Consider the following 15088-nt stretch of genomic DNA (forward strand, 5'->3'; position numbering starts at 1 on the left):
AAGTTCCTCTTCACACAGTGTGTAGTCAACCTGTGGAACTCCTCGCCAGAGGAGGCTGTGAAGGCTAGGACTATAATAGAGCTTAAAGAGAAGCTGGATAATTTCCTGGAGGTTAGGTCCATAAAAGGCTATTAGCCAGGGGATAAAATGGTGTCCCTGGCCTCTGTTTGTCAGAGGCTGGAGAGGGATGGCAGGAGACAAATCGCTTGATCATTGTCTTCGGTCCACCCCCTCTGGGGCACCTGGTGCTGGCCACTGTCGGCAGACAGGCTACTGGGCGAGTCCGGCCGGTCTCGTGTTCCCCGCCCCGCCCTGCCTCGCCCCCCCCCCCAGCTGGGGCAGCTGCTCCCCAGTGGGACCGTGCGGCCGGCGGCGCCCCCACGCGTGTTCCGCTCCTGCGAGCCCCTGCCCCCGGGGCCCCACTGAGCATGCGCGGGGCCGCCGCCCGGCTACATTGTAACCACGGAGCCTTAAGAAAGGAAAAGCCCCCCCCCCCCCCGCGGCTGCTGCCTCCCCCCGGGGCTGGCGGGTTCGCCCCTCCCGCGCCTGGGGAGTTTCCCAGCCCCCCCCCCGAGTTTGCTCCAGCGCCGACTCGAACCTGCTCTATCCCCCCCCCCCGCCCCGCTCGCCCCGCCCCGCCCCGCCCCGAGCCCGTTTCCTGCGCAGCTCAAGGCCGGGACGGGACGTGTCGCTGCGGGCCTGGGAGCGGCGTCGGGCGGGACCAGGTCTGGCTTCGGGCCCCCCGCCCCCTCTGGGCCCCCTGCAAGCCCCCCCGGGACCCCCTGCAAGCCCCCCCCGGGAACTCCTGCAAGTGCCCCCCCGCCTGGTCCCCCCCGGAGCCCCTTGCAAGCCCCCCCCGGAACTCCTGCAAGTCCCCCCCCGGGACCCCCTGCAAGCCCCCCCCGGAACTCCTATAAGTCCCCCCCGCCCCCCTGCAAGTCCCCCCCCCGCCCGGGCCCCCCCGAACCCCCCCCGGGTAACTCCTGCAAGTGCCCCCCCGGCCTCCCTGCAAGCCCCCCCGCCTGGGCCCCCCCCGGGAACTCCTGCAAGTCCCCCCCCGCCTGGGCCCCCCCTGCAAGCCTCCCCGGGAACTCCTGTAAGTCCCCCCCGCCCCCCTGCAAGTCCCCCCCCCCGCCTGGGCCCCCCCCGGGAACTCCTGCAAGTCCCCCCCCGCCTGGGCCCCCCCTGCAAGCCTCCCCGGGAACTCCTGTAAGTCCCCCCCGCCCCCCTGCAAGTCCCCCCGGGTAACTCCTGCAAGTGCCCCCCCGGCCTCCCTGCAAGCCCCCCCCCGCCTGGGCCCCCTGCAAGTGCCCCCCCGGGAACCCCTGCAAGGGGTGCGGGGCAGGGGAGTTCGGCAGCGGGGGCAGGGCAGGGCGGGGTGCGGGGGGGAGTTCGGCAGTGGGGTGGGGGGGTGAGAGGTGTGGGGCGGGGGCGGTGCGAGGCGTTGTGGGGGGAGTTCGGCAGCGGGGCGGGGGGTGCGAGGGGTGTGGGGCGGGGGCAGGGGCGGGGGGTGCGAGGGGTGTGGGGCGGGGGCAGGGTGGGGGGTGCGAGGGGTGTGCGGGGGAGTTGGGCAGCGGGGCGGGGGGTGCAAGGGGTATGGGGGGGAGTTCAGCAGTGGGGCGGGGGGTGCAAGGGGTGTGGGGCAGGGCGGGGGAGTGCGAGGAGTGTGGGGGGGTGTTCAGCAGTGGGGCACGGGGTGCGAGGTGTGTGGGGCGGGGAGTTCGGCAGCGGGGCGGGGGGCAGGGCGGGGGGCAGGGCGGGGGGTGCGAGGGGTGGGGCGGGGCAGGGCAGGGTAGGGGGAGTGGGGCTGGGGGCAGGGCAGGGGGTGCGAGGGGTGGGGCGGGGCAGGGCAGGGGGAGCGGGGCTGGGGGCAGGGCGGGGGGTCCGAGGGGTGGGGCGGGGGAGTTTGGCAGCGGGGCGGGGGGCAGGGCGGGTGGGGCGGGGGAGTTCGGCAGCGGGGCGGGGGGCAGGGCGGGGGGTGCGAGGGGTGGGGCGGGGCAGGGCAGGGGGAGCGGGGCTGGGGGCAGGGCGGGGGGTGCGAGGGGTGGGGCGGGGGAGTTCGGCAGTGGGGCGGCGGGCAGGGCGGGGAGTGCGAGGGGTGGGGCGGGGGAGTTCGGCAGCGGGGATGGGGGCAGGTCGGGGGGTGCGAGGGGTGGGGCGGGGCAGGGCAGGGGGAGCGGGGCTGGGGGCAGGGCGGGGGGTGCGAGGGGTGGGGCGGGGGAGTTCGGCAGTGGGGCGGGGGGCAGGGCGGGGAGTGCGAGGGGTGGGGCGGAGGAGTTCGGCAGCGGGGATGGGGGCAGGTCGGGGGGTGCGAGGGGCGGGGCAGGGCAGGGGGAGCGGGGCTGGGGGCAGGGCGGGGGGTGCGAGGGGTGGGGCGGGGGAGTTCGGCATCGGGGATGGGGGCAGGTCGGGGGGTGCGAGGGGTGGGGCGGGGCAGGGCAGGGGGAGCGGGGCGGGAGGCAGGGCGGGGGGTGTGAGGGGTGGGGCGGGGGAGTTCGGCAGCGGGGCGGGGGGCAGGGCGGGTGGGGCGGGGGAGTTCGGCAGCGGGGCGGGGGGCAGGGCGGGGGGTGCGAGGGGTGGGGCGGGGGAGTTCGGCAGCGGGGCGGGGGGCAGGGCGGGGGGTGCGAGGGGCGGGGCAGGGCAGGGGGAGCGGGGCTGGGGCAGGGCGGGGGGGTGCGAGGAGTGGGGCGGGGGAGTTCGGCAGTGGGGCGGGGGCAGGGCGGGGGGTGCGAGGGGTGGGGCGGGGGAGTTCGGCAGTGGGGCGGGGGGCAGGGCGGGGAGTGCGAGGGGTGGGGCGGGGGAGTTCGGCAGCGGGGATGGGGGCAGGTCGGGGGGTGCGAGGGGTGGGGCGGGGCAGGGCAGGGGGAGCGGAGCGGGGGGCAGGGTGGGGGATGCGAGGGGTGGGGTGGGGGAGTTTGGCAGCGGGGCGGGGGGCAGGGCGGGTGGGGCGGGGGAGTTTGGCAGCGGGGCGGGGGGCAGGGCGGGTGGGGCGGGGGAGTTTGGCAGCGGGGCGGCGGTGGGGCGGGGGAGTTTGGCAGCGGGGCGGGGGGCAGGGCGGGTGGGGCGGGGGAGTTTGGCAGCGGGGCGGGGGGCAGGGCGGGTGGGGCGGGGGAGTTTGGCAGCGGGGCGGGGGGCAGGGCGGGTGGGGCGGGGGAGTTCGGCAGCGGGGCGGGGGGCAGGGCGGGTGGGGCGGGGGAGTTCGGCAGCGGGGCGGGGGGCAGGGCGGGTGGGGCGGGGGAGTTCGGCAGCGGGGCGGGGGGCAGGGCGGGTGGGGCGGGGGAGTTCGGCAGCGGGGCGGGGGGCAGGGCGGGGGGTGCGAGGGGTGGGGCGGGGGAGTTCGGCAGCGGGGCGGGGGCAGGGCGGGGGGTGCGAGGGGTGGGGAGGGGAGTTCGGCAGCGGGGCGGGGGGCAGGGCGGGGGGTGCGAGGGGTGGGGCGGGGGAGTTCGGCAGCGGGGCGGGGGGCAGGGCGGGAGGTGCGAGGGGTGGGACGGGGGAGTTCAGCAGCGGGGCGGGGGCAGGGCGGGGGGTGCGAGGGGTGGGGCGGGGGAGTTCGGCAGTGGGGCGGGGGGCAGGGCGGGGGGTGCGAGGGGTGGGGCGGGGCAGGGTAGGGGGAGCAGGGCTGGGGGCAGGGCGGGGGGTGCGAGGGGTGGGGCGGGGCATGGCAGGGGGAGTGGGGCTGGGGGCAGGGCGGGGGGTGCGAGGGGAGGGGCGGGGGAGTTCGGCAGTGGGGCTGGGGGCAGGGCGGGGGGTGCGAGGGGTGGGGCGGGGCAGGGCAGGGGGAGCGGGGCTGGGGGCAGGGCGGGGGGTGCGAGGGGAGGGGCGGGGGAGTTCGGCAGCGGGGCGGGGGGCAGGGCGGGGGGTGCGAGGGGTGGGGCGGGGGAGTTCGGCAGCGGGGCGGGGGGCAGGGCGGGGGGAGCGGGGCTGGGGGCAGGGCGGGGGGTGCGAGGAGAGGGGCGGGGGAGTTCGGCAGCGGGGTGGGGGGCAGGGTGGGGGGTGCGAGGGGCGGGGCGGGGGAGTTCGGCAGCGGGGCGGGGGGCAGGGCGGGGGGAGCGGGGCTGGGGGCAGGGCGGCGGGTGCGAGGAGAGGGGCGGGGGAGTTCGGCAGCGGGGTGGGGGGTAGGGCGGGGGGTGCGAGGGGAGGGGCGGGGGAGTTCGGCAGCGGGGCGGGGGGCAGGGCGGGGAGTGCGAGGGGAGGGGCGGGGGAGTTCGGCAGCGGGGCTGGGGGCAGGGCGGGGGGTGCGAGGAGAGGGGCGGGGGAGTTCGGCAGCAGGGCGGGGGGTGCGAGGGGAGGGGCGGGGGAGTTCGGCAGCGGGGCTGGGGGCAGGGCGGGGGGTGCGAGGAGAGGGGCGGGGGAGTTCGGCAGCAGGGCGGGGGGTGCGAGGGGAGGGGCGGGGGAGTTCGGCAGCGGGGCAGGGGGAAGGGGGGGGTGCGAGGGGTGGGGCGGGGCAGGGCAGGGGGAGCGGGGCTGCCCAGGATGCTGCAAGAGGCCTCCGGGGAGCAGAGGGGCGTCCCAGGGCAGAGCCAGACTCCAGATGCCTTGGGTGGCTCTGCCGGCGCCCTGCTGGCCGGCCCCACGGCTCGGTGCCAGGGCCTGCCGGCATGTGCGGGGGTGGGACAGGAAGCAAAGGCCCCGGAGCTCAGCAGTGTCCGGAGGGGGCTCGGGGTCCGGGCCTGCAGGGGGTGGGGCAGGGAGCCTGCCCGGGGCGGGTCTGGGACTGGGCGGGTGTCCCGAGTTGGGGAGCCACAGCCGCGGGGGGGAAGGGTTCTGGGGTCCCAGGGACGCAGCCTGGCTCAGACTTGTGAAGCCAGGACGGCCCGTCACGGGGGAAGGGGCCCGAGCGCCAGCGCCCTGCCCCCTCCCTGCGGCCTCTGCCCCCCCCCCGGCAACTGTCCCCCAGTCTGCAGGCAGCCCTGCCCCTCCTTGGTCCAGTTTCCACGGCAAGGGGTCACCTGTTTGCCCCCCCCCCCCCCAGGCTCAGGTCAGGCTGCGCTATTGCTGCGGGCGTGCTAATATGGGGCAGCTTTGGGCAGCCCCCCCTCCGTGAGAGCCACCCCCCCCATCCCTCCCCTGCCAGGTCCCAGTGCAGTGCCCAGGGAAACTGAGGCGCGCTCTCTCCCCTCTCTACAGAGCAGCGCAGAACAGCAGGAGTCCCATAGAGCGGAACAAAGCAAAGCGCGAATACCGGCCCCGCTGCGGCACTGCAAGGTCCAGGGGAAGCAGCAAGCAGGCCGGGGGCAGCCCCTGGGGGCAGGAGGCGGGAGGCGGGCGGGCGGGGGCTGCACACGAGGGGGCGGGAGGCGGGCGGGCGGGGGCTGCACACGAGGGGGCGGGAGGTGGGCGGGGCGGGGGCTGCACTCGAAGGGGCGGGAGGTGGGCGGGCGGGCGGGGGCTGCACACGAGGGGGCGGGAGGCGGGCGGGCGGGGGCTGCACTCGAAGGGGCGGGAGGTGGGCGGGGGGGCGGGAGGTGGGCGGGGCGGGGGCTGCACTCGAAGGGGCGGGAGGTGGGCGGGGCGGGGGCTGCACTCGAAGGGGCGGGAGGTGGGCGGGGCGGGGGCTGCACTCGAGGGGGCGGGAGGCGGGCGGGGGCTGCACTCGAAGGGGCGGGAGGGGGGCGGGAGGGGGCTGCACTCGAAGGGGCGGGAGGCGGGCGGGAGGGGGCTGCACTCGAAGGGGCGGGAGGGGGGCGGGAGGGGGCTGCACTCGAAGGGGCGGGAGGGGGGCGGGAGGGGACTGCACTCGAGGGGGCGGGAGGCGGGCGGGGGCTGCACTCGAAGGGGCGGGAGGGGGGCGGGAGGGGACTGCACTCGAGGGGGCGGGAGGCGGGCGGGGGCTGCACTCGAAGGGGCGGGAGGGGGGCGGGCGGGGGCTGCACTCGAAGGGGCGGGAGGGGGGCGGGCGGGGGCTGCACTCGAAGGGGCGGGAGCTGCACTCGAAGGGGCGGGAGGGGGGCGGGCGGGGGCTGCACTCGAAGGGGCGGGAGGCGGGCGGGCGGGGGCTGCACTCGAAGGGGCGGGCGGGGGGGGGGCCTAGGCTCCGGGTCCGTGTCTCACTCCCCTCCCTGTGCCAGAGGGGGCAGGATGCCGGGCACGGTGCTGAAGGTGAACGGGACGGAGGTCTCCGCTGAGGGCTCGGACCAGACCGTCATCAACATCAGCGTCACGCAGGAATCCTCGCTGGGCTCCCTGCTCAGGGCCCTGCAGCAGCTGAGGGTCCAGTCTGGGGCCCGCGCCAGCCCGGGGCCTGCCAAGCGCCTGACTGCGAGCTGCTGCCGTGGGGAGCAGAAAGTGCTGGGGGTGAGAGCCGACGGGCGCGATTCCCACGCCCTGTAGCCGCGAAGGGCATTTCGGAGGGGCGCGTTATGTAGAGAGCCGACGGGCGCGATTCCCACGCCCTGTAGCCGCGAAGGGCATTTCGGAGGGGCGCGTTATGTAGAGAGCCGACGGGCGCGATTCCCACGCCCTGTAGCCGCGAAGGGCATTTCGGAGGGGCGCGTTATGTAGAGAGCCGACGGGCGCGATTCCCACGCCCTGTAGCCGTGAGGGGCGTTTCGGAGGGGCGCGTTATGTAGAGAGCCGACGGGCGCGATTCCCACGCCCTGTAGCCGTGAGGGGCGTTTCGGAGGGGCGCGTTATGTAGAGAGCCGACGGGCGCGATTCCCACGCCCTGTAGCCGCGAAGGGCGTTTCGGAGGGGCGCGTTATGTAGAGAGCCGACGGGCGCGATTCCCACGCCCTGTAGCCGCGAAGGGCATTTCGGAGGGGCGCGTTATGTAGAGAGCCGACAGGCGCGATTCCCACGCCCTGTAGCCGCGAAGGGCGTTTCGGAGGGGCGCGTTATGTAGAGAGCCGACGGGCGCGATTCCCACGCCCTGTAGCCGTGAGGGGCGTTTCGGAGGGGCGCGTTATGTCGAGAGCCGACGGGTGCGATTCCCACGCCCTGTAGCCGTGAGGGGCGTTTCGGAGGGGCGCGTTATGTCGAGAGCCGACGGGCGCGATTCCCACGCCCTGTAGCCGTGAGGGGCGTTTCGGAGGGGCGCGTTATGTAGAGAGCCGACGGGCGCGATTCCCACGCCCTGTAGCCGTGAGGGGCATTTCGGAGGGGCGCGTTATGTCGAGAGCCGACGGGCGCGATTCCCACGCCCTGTAGCTGCGTTGCGCGGGGAGCGAGGGGCGTTTCGGAGGGGCGCGTTATGTCGAGAGCCGACGGGCGCGATTCCCACGCCCTGTAGCCACGTTGCGCGGGGAGCGAGGGGCGTTTCGGAGGGGTGCGTTATGTAGAGAGCCGACGGGCGCGATTCCCACGCCCTGTAGCCACGTTGCGCGGGGAGCGAGGGGCGTTTCGGAGGGCGCGTTATGTTGAGAGCCGACGGGCGCGATTCCCACGCCCTGTAGCCACGTTGCACGGGGAGCGAGGGGCGTTTCGGAGGGGTGCGTTATGTAGAGAGCCGACGGGCGCGATTCCCACGCCCTGTAGCCACGTTGCGCAGGGAGCGAGGGGCGTTTCGGAGGGGCGCGTTATGTCGAGAGCCGACGGGCGCGATTCCCACGCCCTGTAGCCACGTTGCGCAGGGAGCGAGGGGCGTTTCGGAGGGGCGCGTTATGTAGAGAGCCGACGGGCGCGATTCCCACGCCCTGTAGCCGTGAGGGGCGTTTCGGAGGGGCGCGTTATGTAGAGAGCCGACGGGCGCGATTCCCACGCCCTGTAGCCGTGAGGGGCGTTTCGGAGGGGCGCGTTATGTAGAGAGCCGACGGGCGCGATTCCCACGCCCTGTAGCCGTGAGGGGCGTTTCGGAGGGGCGCGTTATGTAGAGAGCCGACGGGCGCGATTCCCACGCCCTGTAGCCGCGAAGGGCGTTTCGGAGGGGCGCGTTATGTAGAGAGCCGACGGGCGCGATTCCCACGCCCTGTAGCCGCGAAGGGCATTTCGGAGGGGCGCGTTATGTAGAGAGCCGACGGGCGCGATTCCCACGCCCTGTAGCCGCGAAGGGCGTTTCGGAGGGGCGCGTTATGTAGAGAGCCGACGGGCGCGATTCCCACGCCCTGTAGCCGCGAAGGGCGTTTCGGAGGGGCGCGTTATGTAGAGAGCCGACGGGCGCGATTCCCACGCCCCGTAGCCGCGAAGGGCATTTCGGAGGGGCGCGTTATGTAGAGAGCCGACAGGCGCGATTCCCACGCCCTGTAGCCGCGAAGGGCGTTTCGGAGGGGCGCGTTATGTAGAGAGCCGACGGGCGCGATTCCCACGCCCTGTAGCCGTGAGGGGCGTTTCGGAGGGGCGCGTTATGTCGAGAGCCGACGGGTGCGATTCCCACGCCCTCTAGCCGTGAGGGGCGTTTCGGAGGGGCGCGTTATGTCGAGAGCCGACGGGCGCGATTCCCACGCCCTGTAGCCGTGAGGGGCGTTTCGGAGGGGCGCGTTATGTAGAGAGCCGACGGGCGCGATTCCCACGCCCTGTAGCCGTGAGGGGCGTTTCGGAGGGGCGCGTTATGTCGAGAGCCGACGGGCGCGATTCCCACGCCCTGTAGCTGCGTTGCGCGGGGAGCGAGGGGCGTTTCGGAGGGGCGCGTTATGTCGAGAGCCGACGGGCGCGATTCCCACGCCCTGTAGCCACGTTGCGCGGGGAGCGAGGGGCGTTTCGGAGGGGTGCGTTATGTAGAGAGCCGACGGGCGCGATTCCCACGCCCTGTAGCCACGTTGCGCGGGGAGCGAGGGGCGTTTCGGAGGGCGCGTTATGTTGAGAGCCGACGGGCGCGATTCCCACGCCCTGTAGCCACGTTGCACGGGGAGCGAGGGGCGTTTCGGAGGGGTGCGTTATGTAGAGAGCCGACGGGCGCGATTCCCACGCCCTGTAGCCACGTTGCGCAGGGAGCGAGGGGCGTTTCGGAGGGGCGCGTTATGTCGAGAGCCGACGGGCGCGATTCCCACGCCCTGTAGCCACGTTGCGCAGGGAGCGAGGGGCGTTTCGGAGGGCGCGTTATGTCGAGAGCCGACGGGCGCGATTCCCACGCCCTGTAGCCGCGTTGGACGGGGAGCGAGGGGCGTTTCGGAGGGGCGCGTTATGTCGAGAGCCGACGGGCGCGATTCCCACGCCCTGTAGCCACGTTGCGCGGGGAGCGAGGGGCGTTTCGGAGGGGCGCGTTATGTCGAGAGCCGACGGGCGCGATTCCCACGCCCTGTAGCCGCGTTGGACGGGGAGCGAGGGGCGTTTCGGAGGGGCGCGTTATGTCGAGAGCCGACGGGCGCGATTCCCACGCCCTGTAGCCACGTTGCGCGGGGAGCGAGGGGCGTTTCGGAGGGGCGCGTTATTTCGAGAGCCGACGGGTGCGATTTCCACGCCCTGTAGCCATGAGGGGCGTTTTGCAGGGGTGCGTTATTTCGAGAGCCGACGGGTGCGATTCCCACGCCCTGTAGCCGCGTTGCGCGGGGAGCGAGGGGCGTTTCGGAGGGCGCGTTATGTCGAGAGCCGTGCTGTGTCGGCCGCGCCATGTTTCAAACTTGCAGATCACATGGGAATCAGACCGGCGCTGCGCCTGGCTCCCGCAGGGTCCCGCTTTCGCCCCGTGGTGCCGGGTGGATGGGCCCTCCGGGAGTCTAGGAAAGAGCAGCAGCCCCAGCTGGGAGGGAAGGAAACCGGGGCAGGTTCCTCTCTAGACAGGGAGCTGTGACGGAGGCGGGGGGGTGGAGAAAGGGGGAGCTATTCAGGAAACCTTCCCAGCACTCTGAGGTGGGGGGAGGGGGCAGAATGCTGCAGGGGATAAGGACAAGGACCTATTGAGGGTGGTGTGTTCCCAGCGGGGGGCCAGGTGGGGGCAGGGCGAGTCTGTTTCCGGCGGGGGACGGGGGCGGGGCGGGTCTGTTCCCGGCGGGGGGGGCAGGGCGGGGGGGCAGGGCGGGTCTGTTCCGGGCGGGGGGTGAGGCGGGGGGCGGGGCGGGTCTGTTCCCGGCGGGTGGGCGAGGCGGGGGGGCGGGGTGGGTCTGTTCCGGGCGGGGGGCGAGGCGGGGGCAGGGCAGGCCACCGTGTCCATCAGCTGAGCCCCAGGGCTGCTCCTGCAGGCGTGCCAGATCCTGCTCGGGATCCTGTGCGGGGCGTTCGGCGCCCTCCTCTGCTTTGCGCCGTACACGACGGAGGTCTGGTCGGGATCCCCGTTCTGGACCGGCGCGCTGGTGAGTCGCCCCCGGCCGCAGGCCCTGCCCCGCTGGGGCGTGATGCCTTGTCCCAGAAATCACCGGGGTGCTGGCCAAGCCACTGAGCCCCTCTCCCTGGCCTCGGGGCTCCCCTCCCACCTCCCTGTCCTGCTGGCCCAGAAGTGCTGGTCTCCCCCAGCCACGGCACAGTTGGGTAACAGCCCCCCGCAGAGCAGCACCGGCAGGGAACCCGCTCGGCTTAGCGACCGGGCCGTGGCAGCCCCCAGAGCACGGCCCCCTGGCACCAAAACCCAACCCCCCGACTTGCTGTGTTTACGCTGAGGGCTAGCCCCCGGGACGCTCCCCCCTCTGTCCGTGAGAGGAGCGGTGCGCCGTGGCTGCTCCCCTGACCCCGCCCAGGTCCCAGGTATTCACACTGGGCCCGGTAAGAAACCCACGTGGTGTGAGCCGGTCCAAGCAGTGGGATTTCCACGGCTGCCAGTGGAAACAGACGGATCCGAGTGAGTCACTAGGACAAGGACCGCGCCAGGCGACCCGGAGCCGGGTTCCTGCCGATCGTCCCCTAAGCGCCGTGCTAACCAGCCTCCCCCCTCGCCTCTCAGATGTTTCCCCAGGCATCTCGGGTGGGAAATGGGGATCTCGTGGGTCTGGCCACGGCCCGTGTGATGACACGTCGGGGTCCCCCCAGTCCTGCAGCCCCGTAGCAGCAAGAACAGACTCCGCCAGTGGTAGAACAGGGGGGTTTATTGCTTCTCCAGGTACAGCCCAGCACAGACTGGACGTGGCTACAGGAGTCAGAGCCAGGATGCCCCAGACCCCTTGGGGCGGGGGGCCTAGGCCTCTAGACTCCCAACCCTCTGCTTAGTCTCCCTCCTCCCCCCCCCCCCAGCCGAAACTGACCCTTCCCCCGAATGCTCACTCCCTTTGTTCAGTCCCTGCCCTCAATAGGTAGGACTGTTGAGGTAGGGTAGGGTAGGGTCACTGTCTACAGTGCTTCCAGACACAGGCCAGTAGGGGTCGCCCACAGCCCAAACACAGCCACCGCGGAATGCCCGACCTGCCCCAACAATGTACTGCCTGCCCCCTACATCGCACCCTGCTATGTGCTTTCTCCCCTTTGCCGAGGCGGGAATTCGCTCTGTTCCGTTCAGAGTTTGCTCACTTCCCGTGGAAAAGTGCAAGATCCAAAATGGGGCCCAGCATCAGGTGGCCTGGTCACATGACCTGGCAGGACCAGCCACCGTTTAGATTTACAGGGAAAACAAGGCCACTCTCAGACGATTGCCTTGAGCACCGGGCCATTAATCCCGTAAGCAGCCCCGTGGCCCTTCCTAGGGACTCCGGGTTCATGGGCGGGTTTACACGTCTGCCCTCGCACACGGGAGTGGGACGTGCACAGACACTAGCAGCTTGGACGCTGCCCTGTCAGGTGCTGCACTTTGCCTGGTGTCGTCGACTGGGGCATTACTCCAAAGCCAGTTTTCTCAGGGGTGGCAGCCTGTTCCTGGCAACGCTCCTGGCAAACTTGCAGCCCATCGGGTGGGATTTCTGCAGCCCCTCAGCCCCAAGCGACACCCCAATGCCTGGGGGGGGCTCTCTGTGGTGCCCCAAGCTGCACCTCGCTGCCCAGGCCTGGCTCTGCCTTTGCCTGGGTTGGGGCTGGCTGCTGGCCACGCCCAGCCCGCCCGGCGTCCCCTGTGGCCGTGGGCGGGGCTGGCGGCTGGCCACGCCCGGCATCCCCTGTGGCCGTGGGCGGGGCTGGCGGCTGGCCACGCCCGGCGTCCCCTGTGGCCGTGGGCGGGGCTGGCGGCTGGCCACGCCCGGCGTCCCCTGTGGCCGTGGGCGGGGCTGGCGGCTGGCCACGCCCGGTGTCCCCTGTGGCCGTGGGCGGGGCTGGCGGCTGGCCACGCCCGCTGTCCCCTGTGGCCGTGGGCGGGGCTGGCGGCTGGCCACGCCCGGCGTCCCCTGTGGCCGTGGGCGGGGCTGGCGGCTGGCCATGCCCGCTGTCCCCTGTGGCCGTGGGCGGGGCTGGCGGCTGGCCACGCCCGGTGTCCCTTGTGGCCGTGGGCGGGGCTGGCGGCTGGCCATGCCCGCTGTCCCCTGTGGGCGGGGCTGGCGGCTGGCCACACCCAGCTGTCCCCTGTGGCCGTGGGCGGGGCTGGCGGCTGGCCACACCAGCCGCACACGCTCACCTGCCTTCCCTTCCACAGCTCGTCCTCTCTGGAGCCGTTTCCATTGTGAGCGAGATGCGAGGCACCTGCTGCTGGGTGAGCGTGGGGGGCAGGGAGGGGCTGGTGGCTCCAGTGGGGGAGGGAACCGCCCTGGGTGGGGGCCCAGCCACCGGCTCCTCCCAGACCCCTCTTTCCCTGTGTGGGCAGTGCACAGCCTGGCCCCGACACCAGGGTGGGGGGCTCGCTGCCTGACCCACGGGAACCTGCCTCCTGGGAGGGGCTGCCGGGGGAGTGTCCCCAGGATCTGGGGCAGCGGGCAGGGGCTTGCAGGCTGGAGGTCCCCAGCGCCCAGCTGGGATAAAGCCCATTTTCTCCAGGGCGGGGGAAGGGTGCACAGCGCCACACGCCTGGGCGCGTGGAACAAAAGGTATTCCACACGGCTGGGCCCCTCCTGCGGTTCCCCGCTGGCCCTGGGGGCGGATGGACGGGGTGGGGAGGCCTGTGTCTCACTGGGGTGTCCCTGCCCGGCAGGTCTGGCTGGCCTCCCTGCTGAGCCTGGCCAGCACGGTGGCGGCGACGGTGGCTGTGGTCATCGGAGTGGGGAACATCTCCTGGTACTCCTCCAGCAGCTACTACCTCTCCTACCTGTGCGGCTCGCCCTCGCCCTCGCCCTCGCCCTCCGGCAGGGGCTGGGGCTCCGACGACTCCTGGCGGGAGCGGAACTGCAGGGACGAAGTGGGCAAGCTGGCGGTGAGCCGAGGGCTGCAGGCTCTGCACGGAGGGGGGGCGGCTTAGCCGCGGCTGCGCTTCCCAGCTCCCCGGTTCCCCAGCAGGGTCCCGCGAACCCAGGGCCCTGCGCCGCGACTGCAAGCCAGCCCCCAGCCCCCCGCTGCAGCAGCCCCCCCGCCGGGGGGCCCGTGGCTGGAGCCAGGCCGTCCCTTGGGCCCTGGCCGGCGGGGGAGCGGGGTGTCCCTTGGGCCCTGGCCGGCGGGGGAGCGGGGTGTCCCTTGGGCCCTGGCCGGCGGGGGAGCGGGGTGTCCCTTGGGCCCTGGCCGGCGGGAGAGCGGGGTGTCCCTTGGGCCCTGGCCGGCGGGGGAGCGGGGTGTCCCTTGGGCCCTGGCCGGTGGGGGGAGCGGGGTGTCCCTTGGGCCCTGGCCGGTGGGGGGAGCAGGGGGCCCCTGGGGCCCTAGCTGGTGGGGGGAGCAGGGAGCCCCTCGGGCCTTGGCTGGTGGGGGAGGGGGAGTGCAGGGCTTGGACCCCTCGGTGCCAGCTGCTCCCACCTGTCCCCTTGCTGTTCCAGCACCTGTTTGCGGGTGTGCGGCTGCTGCTGGTTGTGGCCATGGCCGCCGGCCTCTGCATCGGCCTCTACTCCCTCCTGTACAGCTGCTGGGCCCTGTGCTGCCGGCCGCAGGTGAGGGGGCCGCCCCAGAGCGGGCGTGGGGGGAGGGGAGGGTGGGAGACCCCAGCGCTCTACGGGGATGCAGGGGAATGGCCCAGCAGGCCCCTCTGGCTGGTGTGGAGATCCTGGGACCCCCACAGCCCCACACGTGAATTGGGGCGTCAGCGCCCCCTGCTGAGAGCTGCCCTGGAGCCCGACCTACCCTGCTCGGCGCAGAGGGAGCCGCCTGATTGGCTGGCGCAGCCTTGTGGGGGCGTCCGTCCCGTTGGCATCAGAGGGCACCTGGCGATAATGAAGGGGCCAGGCTGGGGGTCCCTTCCCCCCCACCCCCAGCCCGGTGTGTCTGCCCCGCCCCCGGGGGCGCTGTCTGGGCCTGCGAGCAGGGAGCCTCTCAGCACCCCGGGCTGGCTCCGGCCCCCCCTCCGCTGGCATCTCCCGGGCAAAGGGGCCACGGCAGGACGCTCCCCTCCGCCCACAGAGCCAGCCGTGCAGCCGTTGGGGGAGGGGGGGGGCAGGAGCCGGCCTGGCAGCGCCCAGCTGTGACCCCCCCACCCTGCTTGCAGGAGCCCACCGAGGACGGAGAGAACAAGGAACCACTGCTGCCCCCTGACTCCGTCCTCCCGCCGGCCGAGGAGAAAGCCCGGGATGGCCAGGGGGTCTGAGCCCCGCCTGGCTCCAGCTTGGGGCAGCCTGCCCCCTCCCGGCGCAGCCGCCTGCCACGGCCTGATCACGCTGTCGTGGCCGGTCGCGCACGCGCCTCCCCGCTGCTCTGCGGGCTCGTGCAGCAGCCCCGTCACGCTGAGCTTTGCGCCACACGCCCGTCCTCGCGCCAGCGTCGCCCTGGGGAGACAGGCGCTGCCGGGACAGTCCCCCAGAGCCCCCGCTTGTAGGGGAAGCAGCATCCGAACAGCTCCCTTCTGGGCCCCCGCGTACACAGGGAGACCCAGGTCCTGCTTAGCGCGACTGTAACCAATGATTGTATTAAACACCTTAAAAAACACCGGGAAGTCTAGTTGCAGAAACAGGCGCCTGCTGCCCGGGCCGGGGTACTAGCAGCCGGACTGTGGTACGACCGCTCCTAGCCACGCGTGGCGTCTGGCACCGGGATGCCCCGCCCCCTTAGTGGACTTGCACCGCGCCGGCCAGCGAGCGTGAGGCCCACAAGTGCAGGAGGGTCCCACGGCCTCGGCTGCCCACGAGCAGCTTCTTGCCGGACGAGACGCTGTCGAACTCGGCTTCCTCGGCCCGGCCAATCACCCACCTCCAGCCCCACCCCTTCTGCTGAGGCCCCGCCCCTCATGAGCATGCCCCGTGTGCGCACACCCCCTCCCAACCACAGGGAAGGAGGGGAGCAGGTGGGTGCATGCGGGAGGGCG

General features: G+C 73.4%; 1 protein-coding gene across 1 annotated transcript; it reads left to right on the forward strand.

The window, feature by feature from the left end:
* Positions 1-578: 578 nt before the first annotated feature.
* Positions 579-14712, forward strand: LOC142823893 (transmembrane protein 176B-like). Its single transcript, XM_075915636.1, has 8 exons — positions 579-725; positions 5128-5205; positions 6069-6294; positions 10050-10160; positions 12353-12409; positions 12845-13063; positions 13614-13724; positions 14276-14712. Exons 3-8 carry the CDS (start codon positions 6079-6081, stop codon positions 14372-14374), a joined length of 813 nt encoding a protein of 270 aa, XP_075771751.1. The 5' UTR covers positions 579-725; positions 5128-5205; positions 6069-6078; the 3' UTR covers positions 14375-14712.
* Positions 14713-15088: the final 376 nt, after the last annotated feature.

The sequence above is a fragment of the Pelodiscus sinensis genome, unplaced genomic scaffold (assembly GCF_049634645.1).
Source record: "Pelodiscus sinensis isolate JC-2024 unplaced genomic scaffold, ASM4963464v1 ctg110, whole genome shotgun sequence".
Classification (NCBI taxonomy): Eukaryota; Metazoa; Chordata; order Testudines; family Trionychidae; genus Pelodiscus; species Pelodiscus sinensis.

Excerpts from the sequence above, each read along its gene's own strand:
- LOC142823893 (XM_075915636.1), top strand. The coding sequence starts at position 6,079 with ATGCCGGGCACGGTGCTGAAGGTGAACGGGACGGAGGTCTCCGCTGAG. Across the intron at positions 6,295-10,049 it reads GGGAGCAGAAAGTGCTGGGG|GCGTGCCAGATCCTGCTCGG; the intron begins GTGAGAGCCGAC and ends CTGCTCCTGCAG. Across the intron at positions 12,410-12,844 it reads TGCGAGGCACCTGCTGCTGG|GTCTGGCTGGCCTCCCTGCT; the intron begins GTGAGCGTGGGG and ends CCTGCCCGGCAG.